The sequence below is a fragment of the Xiphophorus maculatus genome, chromosome 6 (assembly GCF_002775205.1).
Source record: "Xiphophorus maculatus strain JP 163 A chromosome 6, X_maculatus-5.0-male, whole genome shotgun sequence".
Classification (NCBI taxonomy): Eukaryota; Metazoa; Chordata; class Actinopteri; order Cyprinodontiformes; family Poeciliidae; genus Xiphophorus; species Xiphophorus maculatus.
The window spans coordinates 24,498,958-24,522,769 of record NC_036448.1 but is presented as its reverse complement, the minus strand read 5'-3'; the positions used below and the strand labels follow the sequence as shown (position 1 = coordinate 24,522,769).

Here is a 23,812-nt window from a genome sequence, read left to right as displayed (position 1 = left end):
AAAAGTGCAGGAAGTGGAAAGAGTTTCAGTTCTCATGGTAAACCATTTATAGAAGACGTTTCATTTCTATACTGCTCAGACACGCAATGAGGGATTCAAGTGATGGACCAAAAAGTAATTCATAGCTGAGGATTAGAAGGAAGGTGATAAATGGATTTCAACATTTTTAATGAATACAATCTGAACATAATGATTTGCACAAATGCATTTCTTTCTAAACCTTGTGGAGTCAATACTTTGCAGACGCACAATTAGATTGTAACAAAAATGGAGTTTCCGAGCATCACTTATAAAGTCTTGCAGCAGATTCCCAGATGGATTTAGGCATGGACTTTGACTGGGCCACTTTGACTTAAACCATTTCATTTTTGATTTGGTTTAGAATTATTGCCTTGATGGAAACTGAACCACTGACACACCTTGTGTAGATTTCCTCCAGAGTTATCCTGTGTTTCACCCCATCCATGTGCAGCATGATGCTGCCACCACGATGCTTTGCTGTGGTGATGATGTGTTCACACTGATTTGTGATTCCTGGTCAACCTATTTTCAGGTTGACCAGGAATTGTTATTTCACTGAACTCTTTCTTCCACATATTTGCTGTTTCCCTGCTTAACTTGCAGGCCTTTATGGCTTTTATTTTGAAATAACGTCCTTTTTGCCGCTCTTCATTTAAGGCCAGATTTGGGTAGAGAATGTCTAATCGTTTTCCTGTTAACAGACTTTCCAACCTGACTGGGGGATTTCCGCAGCTTGTTGAGATTTACCACAAGTCTTACTCGTGGTCCTGAGGCCCACTATCCTGCATGTTTTAGGTGTTTTCCTACGGTGGCCGACAGGTGCAAATGCGCAGCAAAAGAGAAAACATGCAAACAAAAAAGAAGACACCCCCGAATGAAATGCAGCAAATAAAAAGAGAGACGCAAACACCCCCGAATGAAATGCAGCAAATAAAAAGAGAGACGCAAACACCCCCGAATGAAATGCAGCAAATAAAAAGTGTTGAAAACGGAAGTGCTCCAGACCACTAGGGGGAGTCAAAGAAAATAGTATTCATTTCTATGGGACCAGATGCAAGATTCAGAGAAAGAAATTTGAAAGAAAGTAAAGGTATCTCTCTGAATCTTGCATCTGGAAAGTGTGATTATTGTGAGAAGTCTGAAACAATAGAGCATGTTATTTTAGAGTGTTGTAAGTATGAAGAAGAGAGAAGATGCATGCTGAGAGAGTGTGTAGGTATTAAAGAAAGGTTTAATTTAATAGAATTTTTGAGGAGAGATTTCAGGAGTAGACATATTCAAATAATTATTCGGTATCTTAAAAAAACAAAGCTATTTCATAGGATATGAGTAGAGCAAGTTGGGTGTGAGTGTGTAAAGAATATCAAAGAGGGGTATATAAAGCTATAAGCAAGTTGGATAATATAAGCAGGTGTGTATGTGTGGGGGTATGTTTAATCAGGAGTTAATGGAGGGAAAAGGTAGAAAGTGAAAGTTTATAGACCATCTCGAACCACACTCCATACTGGTAAGTGGCGGTAATGCTACTGTAAGTTTGTTGCCAACCGCCAATAAATACCAAGAAGAAGAAGAAGAAGAATCTTGCATCTGGTCCCATAGAAATGAATACTATTTTCTTTGACTCCCCCTAGTGGTCTGGAGCACTTCCGTTTTCAACACTTTTTGTTTGCTGCATTTCATTCGGGGGTGTTTGCGTCTCTCTTTTTATTTGCTGCATTTCATTCGGGGGTGTTTGCGTCTCTCTTTTTGTTTGCTGCATTTCATTCGGGGGTGTTTGCGTCTCTCTTTTTATTTGCTGCATTTCATTCGGGGGTGTTTGCGTCTCTCTTTTTATTTGCTGCATTTCATTCGGGGGTGTTTGCGTCTCTCTTTTTATTTGCTGCATTTCATTCGGGGGTGTCTTCTTTTTTGTTTGCATGTTTTCTCTTTTGCTGCGCATTTGCACCTGTCGGCCACCGTGCATGTTTTAGGTGTTTTCCTGCCTCACACCCAAATGAGTGAGTGATTAATATTCTTCTGAAGTGCTTGATATGATACTGAGGAAGCAATACAATCATTTTAATCAGATGTGTTGGAGCAGTGACACTTCTACAACAGGAATGATTCAGGATTCCTGAGGATCAGGGTTAATAAACACTGTTAGAAGCATTTAGTTTCTTCTCTGATACAGGCTTATAGTCATGCTGTACTCCTCCTATTTTCAGATGATGATTTAAACAAAGCATTCTGAAAGGCTTACAAAGCTTGTTATATTGCTTTATTATGGACACGTTTTACTGCCAGAGCTTGGAAATAAATTCGGGAGCAGTTTCTTGTTATAACGAGATGCAAAACCTGTTAAAACAAGAAAACATCCTTTTTTAAATCTCATTAAAACCAAAATATCTTCTCATTTAAATACGAAAGTTGTAACAGTAAAGCAGCAACACCTCTGAGAAGACAAAGAAAGCTATCAGAGGAACGTATTTTTATATCTTGTTGTAATGAGCAACTTTCTCGTTATAACGTTTTGACAAGACTTTTATCTTGTCCTAAAATTTCTCCTTACGACAAGATACTACTCCTGAATTAAACATTTTTGTACTTTATAGCCTTTATTTTTCTCCCTGACTTGTCTGCTGTGTTCGTTGGTCTTCATGATGCTGTTTGTTCACTAAGTTTCTCTAATAAACCTTTAATATATGTCCTAGTACTCTAGGACATATACTAAAATTGGAACGATACAGAGAAGATTAGCATGGCCCCTGCGCAAGGATGACACGCAAATTCGTGAAGCGTTCCTCATTTTTGGGGCGTGCTGTGGTGGCGCAGGGGGTTAGCACGCCCCACATTTGGAGGCCTTAGACCCGCGGACGTCGCGGGTTCGACGACCTTTGCCGCATGTCCTCCTTCAAAAATGGCGCCGGCTCAGCTGGCTGCCTGCAGACGCAGCTCCCGTCGTGTGTGTGTTAATCTATGTATAAAAAATTCTTGCTGTAACTGCGAAATAATTTCCCTGCTGGGATGAATAAAGTAATTCTTCTTCTTCTTCTAAAGCCTTCACAGGTCAGCTGGATTCATACTGACATTAAATTACACACAGTTAGACTCTATTCACCCATTGGGCACAATCACATTAGATTTAGGAGTATCTACACTTGTTCATAGTAAGTTTAGAGAAGTACAATAGGTATTAATACTTTTACAAGAAACTGTGCATGGGGGTCTCACTAAAATCAAACACAAAGTAAAACTACGTCATACTTCCTTTGTTGGTTGAATCTTCATTACAGGAAGCGACTCAAAGTGGTTGGGTGGTTCTTTCTGAGAAACGCACAAAAAGGCCACCTTTCATTAACTGTGAACCTGAGTCAAGTTTCTGTGAGTAAAATGTGAAATATACTCAGAGGTGCGGCTTCCTTTAGAGCCAACATCTTTTTGACTATAAATTCATAAGAAAACCAAACAATCTAAACGTTTTGTAGACGATTCATGCAGATCTGATGTTTCTAAATCTCTACTCTGTTGCAGCATCTGCTGATAATATGAAGTGCAACTGCTTTGATATGAAACTTATCGCTAAAATGTTGCATTTTGTGGTTAAATGTGGCGCCACCTGAACTTTTGAAGGAAAACTACGTGCTATTGAGCAACAAGCACCTTGCTTTGATAAAACACGAGGTGAGAACTTCTCCGTGACTCTCATCTTTGTGAGACAGAATCGCTGCGGTCGCAGAGCTCGGTATACCCGAGAAACGTTCGCATGTACGCAGCTAAACCAGCCAGTTTCAGTTTTCTTTCTCTTGTGGTTCATTTCCACAGAATTCACAATGACTCATGACACACAAGTTAATCTGGATTTTTTTTACTCCCCTTAATTTGTCTTGTGGGATTCAGTTCATCCAAACTTTTCAGGTATATTATTTGCTAGAAAAGAAACAGCCCCCACAGAGACAATTTCTTCTACAGTTTGTCTCTGATAAACACCTAAGAGTCCCATGATCACTGCCATGCACAAAGGCCCTCATTCAAACTTGCTTTCTTCTTCTGTAAAGACATTATATTTATGCAGAATATACAAAACTGTATATTCCACCATTTTAGAAACATATATTTACTTTTAAAATATCTGTACATTGGGAAAAAAGTAGAACCAAAGTCAAATTTCCTGTTTTTTGATTTGCTTTGTTGTTGTTTTTAACAAACCTTGTAATAAGGTCACAATGTGGGTGTTTTGTGTTTTTGTTTGTTTTTCTCAGTTTAGGTGTCGTTTCATCACAAATTATGACACTTGAAAACCCAACATGTTGCTTTTTCTGGAATCTACTCACATGTGAACACGTTTTCACGTGGTTGTGTGATCGGCGTGGTTTTTATCATCAGGCCTGAAAAGAAGTGTTTACCACATCCTCTGTTCATGAAAGTGAAGGGAAAAACAGATTCTGTTTGCAAGTGTTTGTGTGTTTTCTGGGGTCAGCCAGTGCTTTTGGCTCTGAAGGCGCTGTTGGTGGAGTTACCTCTGTTTTATTCTTGCCTAAAAACTCTTTTCTCTGCCTCTCTCTGCAGTCTTTCACCCAGCACCTTCTGTTCTCTTGCATATAAATTTTCTGTTTCGCCTGCCATTTCGCTTCCTTCCTGTTCTGATTTAAGTCGGCCAGCTGGTAAAAGCAGTGACATCATTACATAAAGACTTGTGTGGACCTTTTGCAAATCTCAAATAAAGTTCACATTTATGCAAGATTTGTTTTATTTATTGGTCTCTTAGATGAAATAAAGTAATTGAAAATTACAAATTAATAGAAAATGTGTGCACGTTTCAGTAATTCTGGTAAATTGTAGCTAGTATAAATACTAACTTTAAACATGATATATATTCAATGTCTTCTAAATGAATGAAATTCACAATTCCATCTTCTTGCTGTATTCTGATTTGACCACCAGAGGGAAGCATATATCAGTTTTTCAAGCTCAGTCTGTGAACAGAGACTGTCTGTCATAGTGATTCTAAATTACAGCTTATGGTTCAGGGTTTTTCTGTTTTGTTTTATTTTTTTTTTTGTTAAATAAACTTAATTAGGTTGTCCTGCGAGGAGAAACTCATTTTCAGAATTAGGTTGGTATTAATTAATTAATGCACACAAGTTTATGAAACTGTTCTTAAAATAGAGGTGTTCTGTTTCTAGTGCAGAGAAATTTTAGAAATTAAGCATGAATAACTATGGATAAAGCTTTTTAAATTTAATAAATAGTGCTAATTATTTAAATTTAATTGATCTGGGGTTTTTTTGTATTTCTTGACATGTTGCTAGTTTTTTTGTTCGTCATCAAACAAAAATTAAATAAATGTTTTTACATTTTTCTCAGCCTGCAGCTCCTTTTAGTTAAATGTGTCCATAAAACCTTCAAAAATACAGGTAGGAGTAATTGATTTACTGAAATGAATTGATTTCAATTAAATAAATTTTTATTAACTGTAACTGAGTTGAATTTAACTGAACAGGTTTTAATAAGGCTTGAAAAATAATCTAATGAAAGTGAATTAAATAGATTTATGCTGAACTGAATTTAACCAAGGTTAATCATATTTATTCAGTTAAACAAATTAAATTGAATCCACGTACATATAAAATGTCCTTAGATGGTATTTTTTTAAAAATAATAATGCATTGTAACACTTTTTTAATGTAATTTGGCATCATGATTTCAGCATTTTGTTTTTATTTCAGTAGAACAGAAGCTTGAATGCAGATCAATAACATTTAAAACTTGCATTTATATTTAGATTCTTAACTAATATTGAAAATGCTGTCTTTTAAGAAACTTTGAAAAAAAAGTTTGCTAAATTATGACATACATGAAAGAAAATAGAGATGATAACAATCAAGAGCTTAAACTTTGAACAGAACAGATTTATTCAGGTAGAAATGACTGTCTGGTGTCCATGTGCAGAGAAGCTCAGCTGGTAGAAAGGATGAGACTAAATCAGGAGCATTCCCTTTGTGAGGCTAAAGCACAGGAGCTGGATATCCTGAGAGAAAAAGAGAAAACAAATGGCGTGAGCATCAGCACAACCTCCAGGCAATCAGTTCTTCCATGAAAGGAATCCATTGCGTGCAGAGAGAAATGCTGTCAGGGGAAAACGTCAGAGAAGATTTACGGCTTAATGTCTAGTTGGATTCTTTTCAGTGCTGCAGCGAACTGAATGCTTATATTGATTCATGCAACACAATAAATTAAGACAAGGTGTTTTTAACAAAAAAATTTAACATGTAGAAAATTATAAGGAAGATCAAAATGATTGCAGATCTAGATTCAGATTTTATTTATTTTCATATCACAAAATAGGAAACAAGACAAATATCTTTCAATCCTTTTCGTTGCTTGTATTTTATTTTGAAAAATGATGTGTTGAAAATTATTTCAAAAGTAATCTCTTTGTTGTCGTAATAGAAATCAATCTCTTCTAATAATTGCTGTACTGTGTTTTCCATGTTTCTATTATTATTTTGCCTATTTATCTTTGGTGATGAGATCTAAGTTTCTGAGGTTGGAAGGCCTCACTGTCATCACCCTAATTTTTAGCTCCCTCCACAGATTCAAGTCAGTGAAAAAAAAAATTTAAATTAAAAGTTTGCTTTAAATGTATATCTACCAGAGGAAAGAAAAATTTAGTTTATAATATTTTCACATTTCCTCTTGTAATTGTTTAAAGTGGTTTTGATTGATTAAAGCTTTTTAGTTTTTTCACTCTTTTTGTTTAGTCCATGTCTGAGGACAACAGTTTGAGCTACATGTGCTGAAAATAGTTGAGGTAATTTCACAAGTGAAGGACAAAACAAGAAATTTCAGCACTTAAACTGTTTTCTGTCTGCTTGTTTTTTAAATCAGGCATTTTTTATACCTTCAATAAAAAATTAAGGAATGAATTGAGTCTTGGCGACAGTCTGTTGTGACTAAAGATGCATTTAAAATGCTTTTGTTGTTGTTGTTGTTGTTTGTTTTGCTTTGTCAGAAAATCACAGGTTTATTCCTTGTGTCTGTGTCCTTTTAATTGTCTCAATAAAAAAATAAAAATAATTGATCTAGAAATTGTCTACTAATGAACTAAAAAATAAATAAAAAATCAGTGCAAGACTTTTACAAAAACAGAACTGTTCGTTCTGATATTTTTTGGCATTCCTACAGGTTGTAAACTCACAGTGTGTACTTGTGCCCGAAAGCAAAAATTTTTATGAGGAAATTGCAGATCAAACATCAGAATTTACTTTATGCCTCTTGGCTTCACAGGTGAGTGAAAACAAAATGTTCCTTATCTTCTGTTTGCAGTACAAGGCTTGCAGGTCACTGTGAGCCACATTAATCAAACAGAGCAGGCAAGTCAGTGCTGATTTTCCCACCATGTGTTATTCATGATTTCAATGAAATATTCTACAATGTTATATCTGAATTGTCTAGTTTCAGTTTTTCTTGAAAGATGCAATCATATGTTAGAAAAGTTTCAGTGTCTTTGTTGTTTACATACAAAACATAAATCTGTAGTTGTCAACAGGTGTTCAAAAGTATTTGTTCTCTGCCCATTGCTATTTAATTTTTATTGCAGCCGATTTCAAGCTATATTTTTTATTGAAATATGCGTCTGTTTGCAGATGATCCAGTAACTTATACCAATGTTTACAGTATGATATAAGCTCCAAATAAGTATATAAACTCTATACTAGATGTTAAAGTATTGTTAGAGCACTGCTGCTCAAACCAAGTTGTCTAAGTTTTCTTGTATGCTTTTAACGTGTCAAGACATGTTTTTGTATTAATGGATAAGTTGTTTTTGAAGTCTATTTAAGATTTAGTTGAAAATAGCTGTAATGACAGGTTAAGCTCTCACGTGTCAGGTTCATACAGGTTTTCCATGTGAAGAAAACCTCAAAGAGACTGGAGATGAAGAATGTCCATTTGGCCAATTTTGTCCTGGATCCGGTACTGCCTGAGGCCGAATTCCAGCGTAATAACTTCTGATGCGATATGAGCTTGAGGCTCTGAACTGCCATACTTTCTTGCATGACAAGAAAAGCTGCACAAACAGAGCCACGGGCAAGAGTAATATTTCTCTCTTTGCTTACCATTCCAGACTGCTTAGTCCTTTGAGAGCTGGACGGATATGGGGAAAACAGCCTTTATAAGAAAGATCAAAACAATTTTAAAAAATTATTTATGGTGCATTCAATTTATATCTGCAGTCAGAATCAAGATAAGGAAATTACATTACTCTCCTACTGGTAATAAATCGTACAGTATGTGTGAAAATCCCTTGGACTTGCTATATTTGGTGCTAACTTCAACATGCAAGACAAATCATTAAAAATTTATTTTTCTACTTTATGTATTCCAACATCAAATTAACATGATCACAAATAGAAATGATGATGAATACACTCTATACTAGCATATCCTCTTTAGTCCTAAGAACCTCCTTCATAGATTCAAGAAGGTGTTGGTGTTCCTTATGGTTTTGGTCCAGTATGACATGAGTGTATCATTCAGGTAGAAATATAATAAATAAGACGTCCTGGAAAGTAATTTATTAAAAACTTTTCAAGGTTACAATGAGTAAACTAAAGAGAGATTAAGCAAGCAGGATTTTTGCATCTTTTCACAGATTCAGTTAGCCACATGAAGTTACAGTAAAGGTTCTTAACATGTAATATGATGAATAAAAACGAGTCTAGAAAATGCTCTGTGTGCAGAAATATCCACTTTCATCTGTTCTGGGTTCTCTCTGTAAACTTCCTTATTTGTACGCACTTCCTTTATTTGTCTGCAGTCTGAGAGCAGCAGGTTCAGCTTAGCCAGTGAGAATACACGACAGCTAAACTTTGTGAATATAAATCAGCAGTTGCATAACAGCCAGAGTGTCAAACAGAGGCTGTTCTGTGCTGCTGGGCAAATGAAGCTAAACTCAGAGGCACAGGACCTGGGGAAGGTATTCACGCTGGTGTTCATTGTTTTCATTCACAAATTTTAACAAGAGTCTAAGAAAATAAATACAAATCTACAAAAAAGAGCACAAGAATAAACAAAGAAACTAAATCTAAATAAATTAACTCTAGGCAACATGGCCATCATAAATACAGAAAATTAAAAAGAATTATATTATTATATTATTAAAAGTTTCTAGTTGTAAAGTGACCAAATGAGAAAAATTCTGCTGCACTTTAGCTGCAATATGGATGCATAAAAAGTACTTTGCACAGAAATTTCTATCACAATTAGTTGGTGTGATTACTGGCGTTTTAGGGAACAGTTACTGTGATTACTGTTTCTGTTGAAACATGCTCAGTTTCTAAAATTAATAGAGAAAGGTTGTGTTTCTTTAGCATAATTGTTTTGTTTAATCCAGTACATTTTAAAGTGACTCATATTCCATGACAAATTCCTGCCTTCATGACTCCTGAGAGCTGTTCCTGTTCACATAAAGGGCATCAATTTGAGGACAAATCAAAAAAGAACATCTAAGCTTGCAGTTAGTGAGTCAATAAAACGGGATGTCTCCACCCAGCTTATTGTCCCTTTAGCTTTACATTTTAATTTAATAAATACAATTATCCCATTGCTGAACACAAACTTTGGATATTTCAAGAATAAGTGTGAAGATCATAATTGTAATTTTCTTTTAAACTGTTTCCCTACACTGAAATCTGAAATATAAGGAAATAAATTACTTTGGGCTAATAATATAAAGAAAAAAAAGCTACCTCAGTTAGGTGAATTATTTCCGAAGTTGCAATATTTTTTTACTTTTTTAAAATCATTATTTGAGTCTGGTGGATTTGCCTATTTTGGGATTTTGGCAGATTTAAATCTATTTTTCTCTAGTGAGAAGTGATTGCATCAGCACCAAGGGCAACGCCACCACGCGTTCCTGTGTTGCCTTCACAGTCATGTTCCGCATATAACTAAAAATCTACATAAGTCCTGGCATGTATGTTTATACAGCAGAAAATTGATTGTACCAGCTTAACAAAGATCATATTATAATGCCACAACCTGTTTAATTCTGTTTATGCCTTTTCTTTTGCTGTAATTAGTATCGGAAAGTTACCTATTGTAATTTTCACCGACGTTCCTGAATGCAGCATTAGTTCCGAGAAAAGTGAGTTTCTGGTACAACCACGCCTACACCTCAACCAATCAAATAGAGAGCAGATGCCGCACGAGCGCCCAACATCGTCGCCATATTTTGAGTGGCATTATTTTTTAAACGTAAGAAAACAGCCATCCAATACATTTTTGTTCCCATTTTTGAGGTCAAGATGTGTGACTGTGTGGTCATTTTGATTTATTAAGACAATGAAACCATAAAACCTTCATATATTCTTTGTTGTTCAGATTTTAAGCTGTTTATGTGTCTTAAGAAAATAGATAGATAAAAGTAACATCGAATGTCAGGAGCTAGGTGCCACTTTCAGTCTGCTGAGTGAGCACTAAATCCTAATAAGGACCAAGTCATTTGTCATACTACTACTGCTAATAATAATGGTAATAATTATAGTAATAACAGAAAGAAGATATGTGCCTTTTTATTTAGGTAAGGTCAATTTGCATTTAGTTATGTATATGTGTATATATGGCACCAGCTCCCAGTTTTAGCTTGTGAAGCAGACTGTCTACTTTTAAGCCAAAGCTTAAAACTTTCCTTTTTGATAAAGTTTACAGTTATACTACTTAGGTTGTTGTGCTTCTATAGGACCTTTATGCTGCAAAGTCAATGGCACAATGCAGCCAATTGTCTACTGTTGATCTGTTCTGATCCAGGAGGAGTAAATACTGCAAGCCAAAGACTCAAATGGCAGGTTTAGATGGAAAACTTAATTTTTTTTTAAACTAATTTGAATAATAAGCTGAATTAGACTGCAATGTTTGACAACTAGGATCAATTGGATGTATGGTTGGATTGGATTGACTTTTAATTTTTTTGCAAATTTTGTGATGTCGTGTTGTGAAATCTAAACTAAACCGGACTGGTTTCTCAATCATGTCTGTGCTACTTCTACCGTGGGCATGCCACTCACAATATGGCGGACAGTGATACTACGTCACGCCTTCTCTTTTCTTATGCTGGATGTGACGTACAGTGTGGGAGACACCGGAGCGGGTGTGGGCATCTAAAAGCCGGTTTCTCCATCAGGGAACCAGAGCGACGTTGGAAGAAACAACGAAACGCGGAACAACCTGCTGAACTCATCCTCACATCCCATCATGTCTGAGAGTACATTCGGGTGAGCGACAAAGTTATCATTTTACGAGCCTACATGGTTCTGATTAACAGTTTCAACTAGCTAAACGAGATGAAAGCGCTCAGTTATAAACCATTAGTTAAGTTTAATCATCTTAGAAAGTGACCTAACTCTTTCCTCTTGTGTTTTTTTTTAATCTTATGGTGGTTTAATACATCCGCGAAGTGGCGGAAGGTGTACCTTCTAAATCGGTAAAACTCGGAATTGTTCGGTTCTGAACAGTTAAACACGTGAAGCGGCTCTTTCTGCCGGGTCTACGTCAGCTATAACCCACCGACTCATTACCGGCTTCTGTATTCACTGTCTTCCCGCCCTCTGTGTGGGCCAGATCCGGCCACATGTGGCACAAAGGAGCCACAGCTGGCAGAGCCGCCTCTGTGAGTAATTTGGGTTTCCATCAATCACCAAAGAATCGATCGGTGTGACTGAGAGCACGTAGCACTCAGGATGGAGGAGGCAGAGCAAACCGAGGTAGATGGACCCTGAAGGGCCAGGAAACAATAACATATTTAGATCTGATTATTACTTTTTAATCAGCTTAAAGTCACAGCTGGTGTAAAGAGCAATATGTTGTTGTAGTTTTGGTGGTTAGATGATTTCATGTGTTCTTCAGGTGCAACACAAAGCAGCTCAAATGCTACAATAAATGTAAAGTAGATGTTTTTACCTAAGTTTCAAACGTGGCCTTAAAACTGACTACAATATTTGGAAGTTAGCATCTTTGAATTACCAAAATTTTGAAAGATCAAACGTTTAGGACTGGGGTCCGAACCTTTTGTTAAGTGGGCCAAACTCATCAACTCAGGAACTCGTGGTCTAACTTTTATTTGAGAATTTTGTTCCTACTCAACTATAAAGAAACCATGAGATATTTTAATTAGACAGTGAAAATAGACAGTTTCCTTTGTAGGAAAGGAATGTGTGAATCATTGTAGATCCAAAACTTCAAAAAGCTTTCACATTTTTTATTTATTGACAGAAGGCAACCACTTTGCCAATTTATTTCAGACTCAACTGACGAAAACTGAAAAATATTTATTCTTTTCTCAGCAATAAAAACATGATTTAGGTCAGTTTCAACAGTTTTGTCCTAATTATAATTTTTCAAAAACTTTCCTGCATTTACAAATCATGTTAACTCTTACGTTTTAAAGAACTTACTTATTTACCAGAGTAAAAATGTTATTAATTAAAATCTTTTAACAGTCTTTAACACTATTCGTTTTCTCCTTTTGCTATTGCTAAATGTTTGGTGAAAGGAATTAGATAAACACAAAATAGTACTAAAGTATTTAGCTCCTCTCACTATCTTTCCCATGTCGCTCTTCTGGCCATATTGCAGCCGGATTTAACCTAAGTTACAGTTTTATACCTCGTTTCTTGCTATGTTACATAAAACAAGTTGATTGAAAGAGTTTTTCTTTATTTTATTTTAATTATGGCGATCACAAATTAAAATCTTTGGCTAGAAGATTTATTGTTTAATGTCCCCGTTGGTAAAGAAGCGGATGAAACGGTTTATTTTGATTTTTAAATTAGGGCTTTAACGTTTGTTAAACACTAAAAACGACTCAGTTTGTAGTCGCTGTCATATTTGGGGGCCTTTTGACATTTTGTCTTTCCTGCAGAATTGATCACCTGCTAGGAAAAATCTAATTCATCATGAAGAATATGACATTCTTTGGAGATAGTCATGGTTTTAGTCACAGTGAGTCTCCCTGTGAAATTCAAAGTGTTATTTTGTTCTGCTGTCAGGCCTACTCAGTTTTTATGCAATAATACAAGCCAGATAGGATATAATCTGTCCCTAGTACTGTCTGTGTGATTATGTGTTCTGTAAATATTTCCAAAGCACAGGAAGGTATTCATCTGAAGCCAGTGACTGTGCAGTTTTCTCTGACTCTTTTCACTTCCTTATTTTGCCTTGCTGTCTGTGGTGTAAGTGGAGCATTATTAGGCATACAGTAGAAGGAAGTGAACTCACTCTTTCACTTTTGGGAACTGAAAAACTCTCTTGTATTTGGGCCATTTCAAATATTACATGCTGATCCTGCTGTAGAATTTGCTCATCGTTCTAATCTGCATTGTTTGTCTCTGCTTTGCTTCTTTTCTCAGTGGAAGCTATGAGGAGTGCAGAACCACAGCTGATTGGCTGCTGAAACACACCCAGGTGCGACCCACCGTGGGAATCGTGTGTGGGTCGGGCCTGAGCGCGCTGGGCGACATGCTCAAGGATCCGCAGGTCTTTAAGTACTGCGACATTCCTAACTTCCCCCACAGCACAGGTATGAGCAGCAAAGGGAGGAGAAAAAAAACACCTGTTAACACTTGCATGTTAAAAAAATCCACAGCAGTTCAGTCTAACATCACGCGTGTGTGTTGCAGTGCGCGGTCACGCTGGCCAGTTGGTGTTTGGGACACTAAAAGGGAAGCCGTGTGTTTGCATGCAGGGCAGGTTCCACCTTTATGAGGGCCACCCAATCCAGAAGGTGAGTAAAAATACAAACATGTTGCTTTGGCGAAAGATCCATTAATCAACTTACGATAAATGACTCATTAGATTAAAATTAGTTCCAATTGATTAACTAATAGCGTCTTGGTAGACCTTCTTTCAGTGTTGTAGTGTGGCTGCCGCTGGTCATCCTGAAGCAGAGCCAGTTTACACTGAAATAAAGATGGTGGGGTATTCCAAAACAGGAAAGAGAAACAGTCCAAACAGAGTTCATAGCGGGATGCAAAACGCTCTTCTGTTTTGAAATGTTAACACTCAGCAAGCTCTTGAAGCTACACAATATTCTTTTTTTAAATCCAAAATGTTATGAAAACTTTTGCCCGTAATGGAAAGACTGTCGACCCGTAGGTTTACTTCTTAAATAAAGTTTCCTCTTCATTTAAGGGACAACTGGTTTTTAAGAAAATGGCCGCTTACCAATAAATCGTTAGTCGATCGATAAGCTCGATTAACTTTAGATTAACTTATTAATCGATAACTTGCATCACTAATGCAGAGGCATGTCTGCTGCGAGTCAGTTTTGGTACTAAAACAGTTGAAAAGTAACATCGGAACTAGGGCTGGAACTATTAATTTGATTAATTGTGATGAATCCATTACTGAAATAATTGTCAACTAATTTACTTTATTTGCTGAATGAACAGATACAGAACCATGACTAAGCAAAACTGTTAAAAAGATATACACATTTTGCATTGAAGATATAAAAAAAACACTTTGTCTGTTCTGTTCTACACAAAAACGTCTCATGTGTCAGTTTTAGCATCACTTGGTTCAAATTCTGTAAAGAAAAAAAGTTATATAAAATAATTTTTTTGAGTTTTATATCTACTGATTAATTGTCAGAATAATTGAGAGATTATACAATTACTAATTTATAGTTGCAGCCCTAATCTAAAATCCTTGACAGATTAATTTATTTGGTAGAAATGTCATTCCCATGACAACAAGACCAACAAATTTTACAAAAAAATTTAACTCTTAATGTTGAGGTGGTCACTACTGATCTCATATTTTTCATTCTGTTCTGATAACATTTAATAATGACACATTTGAGAGTCATGAATTGTCTGTTTAAATCTAATCCAGATTACACTGCCCATGCGCGTCTTCAAGCTGATGGGTGTCAAGACGATGATCATGACCAACGCAGCAGGAGGCCTCAACCAGGACTATAAAGTGGGAGACTTCATGATCATCAAGGATCACATCAACATGCCCGGCTTCGCTGGAGTCAACCCGCTTTGTGGGCCCAACGACGACAGGTAGCTGCAGGCCAGAGAAGAACCCAAACAGAAACTGGGGAGGATTTTTGTTTACGATAGCAGTGGGATTTAAACGTTTAATCAAGTCAGTTGCAGGGTCTCTAATTAACTAATCACATTTCAATTGAGAAATCATATAGTCAACTAAATAAGCAACATTTTTAATTTAAAAACCCCTTTTGCTGCTAAATAATTAAATAGATAGACAGCTGAGCTCAGCATCAAATATATTTATTGTTTTTAATTTGTTACTTAAGTTATTCACCATCAGATTGGTGCAAAGTGCTTAAAATATTTGAACATTTAAACCTACTAAATAAATGAATTGAGATTAACGGATTAAAGTCCCAGGCTTGGTTTATAACTATGTTAATATTTATTTGACTGGATAATTTTCTGTCCTGCCATTTGAAACTCTCAACATCCTGTTCTGGGTTGGTTTTGGGTAAAGGAGTACTTTAGAAAGACGGAACAAAGAGTAAACTTAAGGATGTAAGTTGTGTTTTCACGTGTTTGATTAACGTTTTGAAGCTATTGTTGTATTTAATTGTGCTCTACTGGTGACAAACCTTTGCATGAAGGTGGCAGTTTGATCAACCAGGTCCTTGTGATTTAGTTTGACGCAGATCTAGATGCAAGCTTGTAATTGATTGGTTGCACAAAACACTTTTTATTTTGATTGGAGCAACTTGCAACATGTGTGTAACTGCCTGTTGACCCTCAAAATGTTTCAAGTATGCAAGGACTTCGTTGTCACTTGCGAAAAGGTTCAGTTACTCCAGATTTTTCCTCCTACATGAAATTGTTTCTTGTTTATAGCCTTCCTCTTCAGTTTCTACTGAAGAGGAACTGACATTGTGTTTTCACAATGCTTATTGTGAAAACACAAGAAGCATTTGATAACAGAGCCAAACAAAATTCCAGATATCGCATGACTCTTAGAGAGCCGCAGCCCAAACCAATACCAAAAAAATTACTCCACTTTCGCAATTTGTTGTGTAAAGTGTTAGTGCCAGGTAGTTATGTTGTAATAATTCAGTAACCACATAGTAATGTCTTTTATTTAATGTATATGTTAATATTTACTCAATTTCTGATGTCTTATTAAAAGCTGTAGCTGTAAATAAAATTACGAGAATAAAGTCAGAATATTACGACTTTATTTTCATATTACTTTGACTTTATTCTCGTGTTATAGGCTTCATTTTTGTAGTACCATGACCTTATTCTATAAATTGTGACTTTATTATCATATAATCATGACTTTATTGTCATATTATTATAACTTTATTCTCATATTATTTCAGATTTATTCACACAATTTTATGATCTGATTCTTGTGATTTTATGACTTTTTTCTAATAATCTTAAGACTTTATTTTCATATTATTACAAATTTATTCTTGTTTTTTCAACTATTCCTGTATTATTATGACTTAAGTGTTATAATTTTATTACATATTTCTCGCACAAGTTTACTCTCATAATATTATGACTTTGCTCTTGAAACATAATTTCATGTTTTTATTTGTAGTAATAGAGCTTTCTACTTAATATTCATCAAGGTCAGTTTTCTTATTAAACATTTTTTGCGTTCTTTACTAAACAATAAGTTACATTAATCCAGAGGACTGATCAAGGCGTAGGTTTTATTTTACTGGAACATTGGCAGTTATAGTATTACAAGAATAAAGTCATACAAGAAGTTACATTATTGCTCTATTGCATCTGGGAAGATTCCAGCATTGATTCACCGTCCTGTTACTTTCTACCAGCGGCTGAAGGTTTTTCCTCTCGCCTTCAGGTTTGGCGTCCGTTTTCCCTGCATGTCCGACGCCTACGACCGCGAGCTGCAGCAGCTGGCGCACGACGTGGCGGCCGAGCTCGGCTTCAGCAACTTCCTGCGAGACGGCGTGTACTGCGTCATCGGAGGGCCGTCCTTCGAGACCATCGCAGAGTGCCGCATGCTGCACCGCCTAGGGGGCGACGCCGTTGGTAAGCAACTGCATCAATCACATTCAGGTCTGACTTGAGATTTCATTTCAACCGTGTGATTAAATCTTTACTCGCACAACACAGCTGTTTGTGTAAATGTGAGGACCTTTAGAGATGTTATGTTTATGTGTGTGTGCATAAACACACTCATTAACAAGGAGGTCAAGTAAAACAGACCATTCTGACTGCGTGGGTCAAAGAGCCAGAGGTCAGGAGAAGGTCAACAAACATCCTCAGTGTCTGTGTTCAGAATCAGTTTGTGGCATTTCCAGAATTAACAAACACACACTCCCTGGAGCAATCAAGCCGGCCAATAGGGAAGGAAGTTGATGACGTGCTGCACTGAGAACCAGAGGCGTTCTTTAATGTCATGTTTTAAATTTAACCTGCAAGAAATGCTTTCAAAAGAGCTGCATCCTGGGAATTATTCCAGACTTGATTATGTTGTAAGCTCAGCTAAAGGCTACAATGCTAACAGATTAGCATTGTAGCAATTATGAAAGTTGCTGCTGAGAAAGTAATAAACACTTATGTTCTCTTTTTTTTTTTTATCATGAATTTATGTTTTGCCTGCTAGTAATACAGTCCTGATTAAAATCTGAAGACAGGAAGGGAATTATTTTGGGTTTCATGCTGCTGCATCATAAACTTTTAGTCGCTTCAAAATGTGACAAAAAAAACAGGAGAAAGAGACAAAAAAATGAAGTTAATTTCATCAGCTGACCAAAAATTATTGACCAAAAACACCAAATTGTACACACTCACACTCTTGGGCAAGTGGAGCGATGAATTAGCAATTGTTTTTGCACTGGAGAGATCATGCAGAAAGACTTCAGGTCGGGATTCAAACCCATCTTTCTGCTGACTGAGCCAACAGCCAACAGCTCTTCAAGAAAACAAACAGTTGCTGCAGAGAAAGATAAATGTCTTTTTTTTCTTTGCAGTTTGTCCACATGGTAAAGCTAAATAAGGTGTCTGAAAGTATTTCCTCTGATAAAATGAGTCCATACAGGAAGCAGAGTTTGGACAAATGAAGGCAGGAAGAAATACGAAGCTATGAACATTCCAGGAAGTGAGATCATCCAGACGCAAAATTCATCCAGACGAAAAGACTGGAGATAAAAATAGGCATTAGAATGAAGGCATGACTCTAAAAGCCTGAGCCTTCAGTTAAATATTATTCCTTCCACAGTATTCATAATTTCTCTCTCTCTCTTTCATTATGTAATTAGTTTTTTACAAATAGTTTCTGCTCCAGGCAAATAGTGTAAGATGTAATTTACTATAATTATTCTGATACAAAGGTCTTTAGCAAACATTTACAGTAAGTACATGTTAAATATAGTAACTGCTTATAGTAATCATAAAGTGTGTACTGTGTTAAAGTACTATGCAAAACCTCAGAGGTAAAGCAGTTAGTTGGTGTAGAAAGTTGCACGCCATCATATTTCACACACAAAATGTGTGTTTTTTACGATCAGAGGTTCGTTTAAACGGTCCGATGTTGTGAGCTGAAACTTTGGTAATATTTTATTAGCTAGCTGACTGTCAGTAAGCAGAAACAGGTTGGGGAAGGGCGGCACCTTTTCTACACATTAACTTTTTTCTAAGGAAAGGAAACATTTGACTAACCTTCTCTCAGCAGGTTAACTAACAGTGCACAGAAATAGGTGGGGGAGGGACAATACTTTATGTTCCAAGAACATATGATTATTAATGTGCTGCTTAATGCAGCACATTAATAATTGATCAATTAATCACATTGATCAAGTGATGATAAATTGATCATGATAAATTAAAATAAGCTCAATAATTTCCATTCTGATGAATAATATTTTTTTGAAGAGCAAATTTGTTAACAGAGACTTCATAATCTATCTTATTTATGATTTTGGTTGTGTGGTTTTTATTTCGCATTTTATTTACAGTTTTTGGTTTAGTTAAAGAAACATTTTAAGTCAGTTCAGTGATGTTTTTCTGTATCAGATCGTATCAGTCGATACTAAACCTCAGATATCGGTATCGGAAATGAAAAATGTGGATCGTTGCATTCCTACTTTACAAAATTAAACTTTATTTGCGTTTCAGAGAGTGAATTTGCATTTTTATGTCATTATTATTAAATTACTTGAGAAATCTCTCAAAACAACAACATTACAGTTTATCGCAATCATTTCTGAGACAATTTATTGACTTGCAAAACTTGTTATCATGACATGCCTGCACATTGAGCAGAACGTTCGTCCTGATACCAATACGTCTGGTACTGATAAAATTGGATTTATCTCCTTGTCTTCTCTGCAGGGATGAGCACCGTCCATGAGGTGATCGTCGCGCGCCACGCCGGGATGCGCTGCTTCGCCATGTCGCTGGTCAGCAACCGGGCGGTGATGGACTACGACAGCCGGGAGAAAGCCAACCACGACGAGGTTCTGGAGACGGGCCAGCAGAGGGCCAAGCAGATGGAGGTTCTGGTGTCCACCATGGTGGCCCGGCTCGACGACAACGAGAATGAAGACAAGAACAACTCTTAAACCCAACGACGATTTGTAAAATATTACGGTTTTAAATCCCGAGAATAGTAATAGAAGAAACTTCTACTGACTGTTACTTTAAAATAAGTCAAATACTATTTAAACAAATCTACTTTGACACACTCCTCCTTCTACTTGAGTTGTATAGATTGTAGATTTTCACAGATTCCTGCTGTGCTGCTTTGCACTGTGTTCACCTGACTAATTTAGCATTTTGTAGCTTTATTTTTCAGTTATTTATTGTCAAAGCTGTAACATTCCCTAATATTGGTACAAAGTGGACTACGTCTGAAATATTGACAACTGTAAAAGTGAGATGTGAAAGGATTTCCGATATTTATGAGATGTATTTATGTGGTAGTTCGGATTGTTTGGAGAATTTCTTTAGGAAGGGAAGCTGCCCTACACAGGGCGACCATCAGTATATTTAAATGTGATTAAAATGTTCTTTCACTGTGGAAGATAATGAATATTTGTCAGTTTTACTTTATTTTACAATTATGGCTTCAATTTTCTAATAAATTACCTGGAATCAAAGTGATTTTGTGCCTCAAATTTCAGTTTTTTGCTATTATGCAAGGTCGAAAATGTTGAATTTTGCAGCAGTTTTTAAGTCACTACCTACTTTAAGTTACAGATTTAGGTGGTTCCTATTTGATATTATATGTTAAAATATCAAATATTATAACTGCAAAACTTATTTGCAGTTATTGCAAATAAGTTTTGACACCAAAGGTTGTTTGTGTTTCAATATTTTTAATGCGTGGATTAGAGAGGAATATGTCTTTTTTTATCAAGAGTTAACGCAATCATACAAAAAATGTCAAAATATCATTAATATGGCAACAAATGCAACAAAAAATAGTGATTAACAATTTATTTGAATTCAACAGTCATCTTCTTTGTTTTGTACACATTTACTGAATGTGCAGATACAGTATGTATATGTAAATATATGTACAGCAAGTGTGCCACAGTGCAGTTGTGCAAAATTGGACTGATTAGTGCAGAACAGTGATTTAGCTTTTATTGTACAGTGAGATGGCAGGAAGGATTTCCTGTATCTGTCCCTACGACAGCAGAGCTGGAGCAGCCTATGTGAGAAGGTGCTCCGCTGTCTGTCCACTATGTGGTGGAGATGGTGCTGTTTATCGTCCATAATAGACAGAACCTTCTTCAGTGTCCTCCTCTCCACCACAGTTTCCAGGGACTCCAGCCTTAGTCCCAGTACAGAGCCAGCTTTCCTGATGATTTTGTCCAGTCTATTGGAGTCGCTGGCTCTGATGCTGCTTCCCCAACACACAGCAGCAAAGATGTTGTCTTATAAAACTACTTTATTCTTTATTAAGCACGTTTTGGGAAAAGTACCAAAAATCATTTTCATGCAGTTGCCATGGTTTCCTCTGAGTCAAAAGTTCTTCAGGTTTGTTTATATTTTCCTTATTTTCACCTCAAAAACTCGAAATCTACCAAGTGTTTTTGATGCAGTTTCTAGGAAAACTAGAAACTGGTTTTGAAATAAGATCAAACTAACTTACAGGTAACTTTTCAGCAAGATAAGGAGCTTATTTTAAGTAAATAATTCCTTAATATTTTATAAAACGTACTAGTTCCACTGGCAGATTATTTCATCCATAACTGGGGAAGATGTCTTATTATTGGTGACATAATCTGCCAATGTACTAGAACTTTTTAAAACAATATTAAAACAAGTTTCTGTATATCTTGTTGAAAACTTACATGGAAGTTAGTTTTGTCTTTTTCAAGTGTACTAAGATATTTTTACTAGAAACTAAACCAAAACTATTTGGGGTGTGTAAACTCCAGCTTCATCTCGTGGCTCCTTCAGTCTAATTCTGTCTGTTTCGATTATGTTTCTTAGTTTACACCCCGTTGCTTCTTATATAAAATGGGGGGGAGGAAAGTTTCCATGACGCCTCCATGGCCATAGAAGGTCCTGGGAATTTCACGAGCTGAAAGGAGGAGCTCCAGGTGTCCGAACAAAATGTACTAATTTAGTGAACTTCAAGGCTGCAGCTGTGCTCACTGTAAAGGGAGGCTTGTAACCTCCTCGTGGTTTAGCTCTGATTGCTTCAAGTCTTACAGAAAATATCAGTTTTCCAACGCCTGCGTCACAGAAAAGCCTTATGCGTCTTTCTAACAGTTCAGAGCTCTGATGATAACAGCACAGCCCTGCAAAACATTTTTCACTTTGGCATTTCTCTGCAGGTGCTGCTGATATTGAATTCTTTGAATGAAAATATATCTTCAGATACTTGAGCTGATTTAAAATGAATCTGCTGCTGGGTATGATGAACTGTTTGGAAGAAAAACAAACAGGGATGGTGCGATTCAGATCAGGACATCACACGTATCAGCATGCAGGATGAAGTCAGACGGTTGTTAGTGGAGAATGTTTTGAAATTGCAGAACATTACTGTACTTGACAGCTGTTGCAATAACCAACAATCAGTTCTTCATGTCACTATGGAGAAGGTTTGACTTACTCTTCTCTGCAGAACTGTTTTAGTTCTGCAGAGAAGAACTAAAACATAAAATATCTCTTCTGGGTCAGATTGAAGTTTGAGACGAGCTTTGAAAACACTGCAAAAACACAAAAAAAGTATTTTTGGTCCAGTTTCTAGTGCTAATATTGTGAAATTATAAACATTTTAAATAAAATAAAACTAACTTAAAGTAACTTTTTGCCTTGTTTTAAGTTAATAGTGGAATATGCAGTAATTTCCAAAGTTGTTGGTATTTTACACAGCTTTTAAAATATACCTAATAATTTAAAACATTCAAGAGTGACAAAAAAAAAAGCAGAAAATAGAAATCTACATGGATGAATACTTTCTCCACTGCGTTCTAAATCTACAGCAGTTTTTCCAAGAGTGTTTCTTCGTTCCCGTGAATCCTTAGCGCTCACATCACAATGGCAGCTGCTTCATTTATTTTACAACTTGTTTAGATAAAGTCTGCAAAAGAAGGAAGTGCCGACCAGGACAGATCGTTCCGGGCAAAGCTGAGAAACCTCTGTAGGGTCCAACAAGCAGAGTGTTGCCAACGCTTCGAGAAAGAGGAGTTTAATTTAAAATGAACAAAACAAAAAGCAAAATACTGTATGTCTGAGGCTGATTGAAAGCTTGCAGAAATCAAAGTTGGGAATAAGAAAAGTTTTATTATGCACACCTGTTCAAAATGTGAAGGAAAGGGAGTAAAGAGACTCTGAAGCCAGACAAGCTGCTCTGAGTATTTCAGGAAAAAAATTATCTACTTTCACACAACCCACCTTTTTAGTTTGGGTTTATAAAATAAGAGAAAATATCCAGTTCTGTGGATCAACATGACTGATAGATTTGGTCAGATGAGAAATAATCAAATGGCAACTAAAACATCTCTAACATTCAAACGATGGGTCACAGCGCCCTCTGCTGTTCTTTTATTACAAGCTTCAATGAAGTTGTAATTTCAGCCCAAACATTTAAAAAAGTTCTGCTTCCCCAATGTTTTCATGTCTACGACAACATATTAGGGCTATTGCACACAGAGATTAAAAAAGGAGTAAATTTCTGCCAAAAAAAAAAAAAAAAATCAGAAATTTTGGGATTAATCTCAGAAAATGTTTAGATTGTAAAATTTCTGAGTTTCTAATTTCAAAGCTAATGCTCTAAGTTTTTCATTTACACTTGAGAGTTCTCCCTCATGAGCAGTTAAAACAAGTTTGTATTGTTTCACAGGTATTGTTCAGTGTTTCTCAATAAAATAAGATTGTAACTGTGAGGTGTATTGTCACAGTTAAACCCCTGACAATGTCAGTTATTAAAAAAAATGGTATCAAAAAGAAATTAAAGATTGGTGATCGGCCAGAAAACTACAATCAGTGCACCTCCAATTAAAAAGTCACTTCAGAAGCTCAGAGATCTAAAAATATCTGAAATGTCAACACCTTTTTTCCTTTAAATCAGAGTCAACAGAGTCTGTTCTTCAGGTCTGTTTAATGTAAAACACAAAGGGATTTTGTGGACGTCGGGATGCTGGCATTAAAACCTGAGAAATGCTTCAGGAGGTCTGAACAGAAAGCTCAGGCGTTACAGGGATGAAACACGGAACATCAGTTTACATCCCAACAGGATGTGGCGCTCGTTCACACGACAGAGTGAAACCGTCGCTGTACAGGTACAGGTGCATCAACACACCTCTGCTGAAAAGTCA

The 23,812-nt window shown here is 36.3% G+C and overlaps 1 protein-coding gene and 1 non-coding gene across 2 annotated transcripts; both read left to right on the top strand.

Annotated features, from left to right (window-relative positions):
• Nucleotides 1–2,704: 2,704 nt before the first annotated feature.
• LOC111609008 lies at nt 2,705–2,810 on the top strand. The gene has a single exon (XR_002752971.1). It is a non-coding gene; the product is annotated as a U6 spliceosomal RNA (small nuclear RNA).
• Nucleotides 2,811–11,140: 8,330 nt separating this feature from the next.
• LOC102232520 (purine nucleoside phosphorylase-like) lies at nt 11,141–20,138 on the top strand. Its single transcript, XM_005796558.2, has 6 exons — nt 11,141–11,273; nt 13,407–13,576; nt 13,677–13,780; nt 14,893–15,068; nt 16,873–17,063; nt 19,368–20,138. The coding sequence occupies exons 1-6, from the start codon at nt 11,254–11,256 to the stop codon at nt 19,595–19,597; spliced, it is 891 nt and encodes a 296-aa protein (XP_005796615.1). The 5' UTR covers nt 11,141–11,253; the 3' UTR covers nt 19,598–20,138.
• The last annotated feature ends 3,674 nt before the right edge of the window (nt 20,139–23,812 follow it).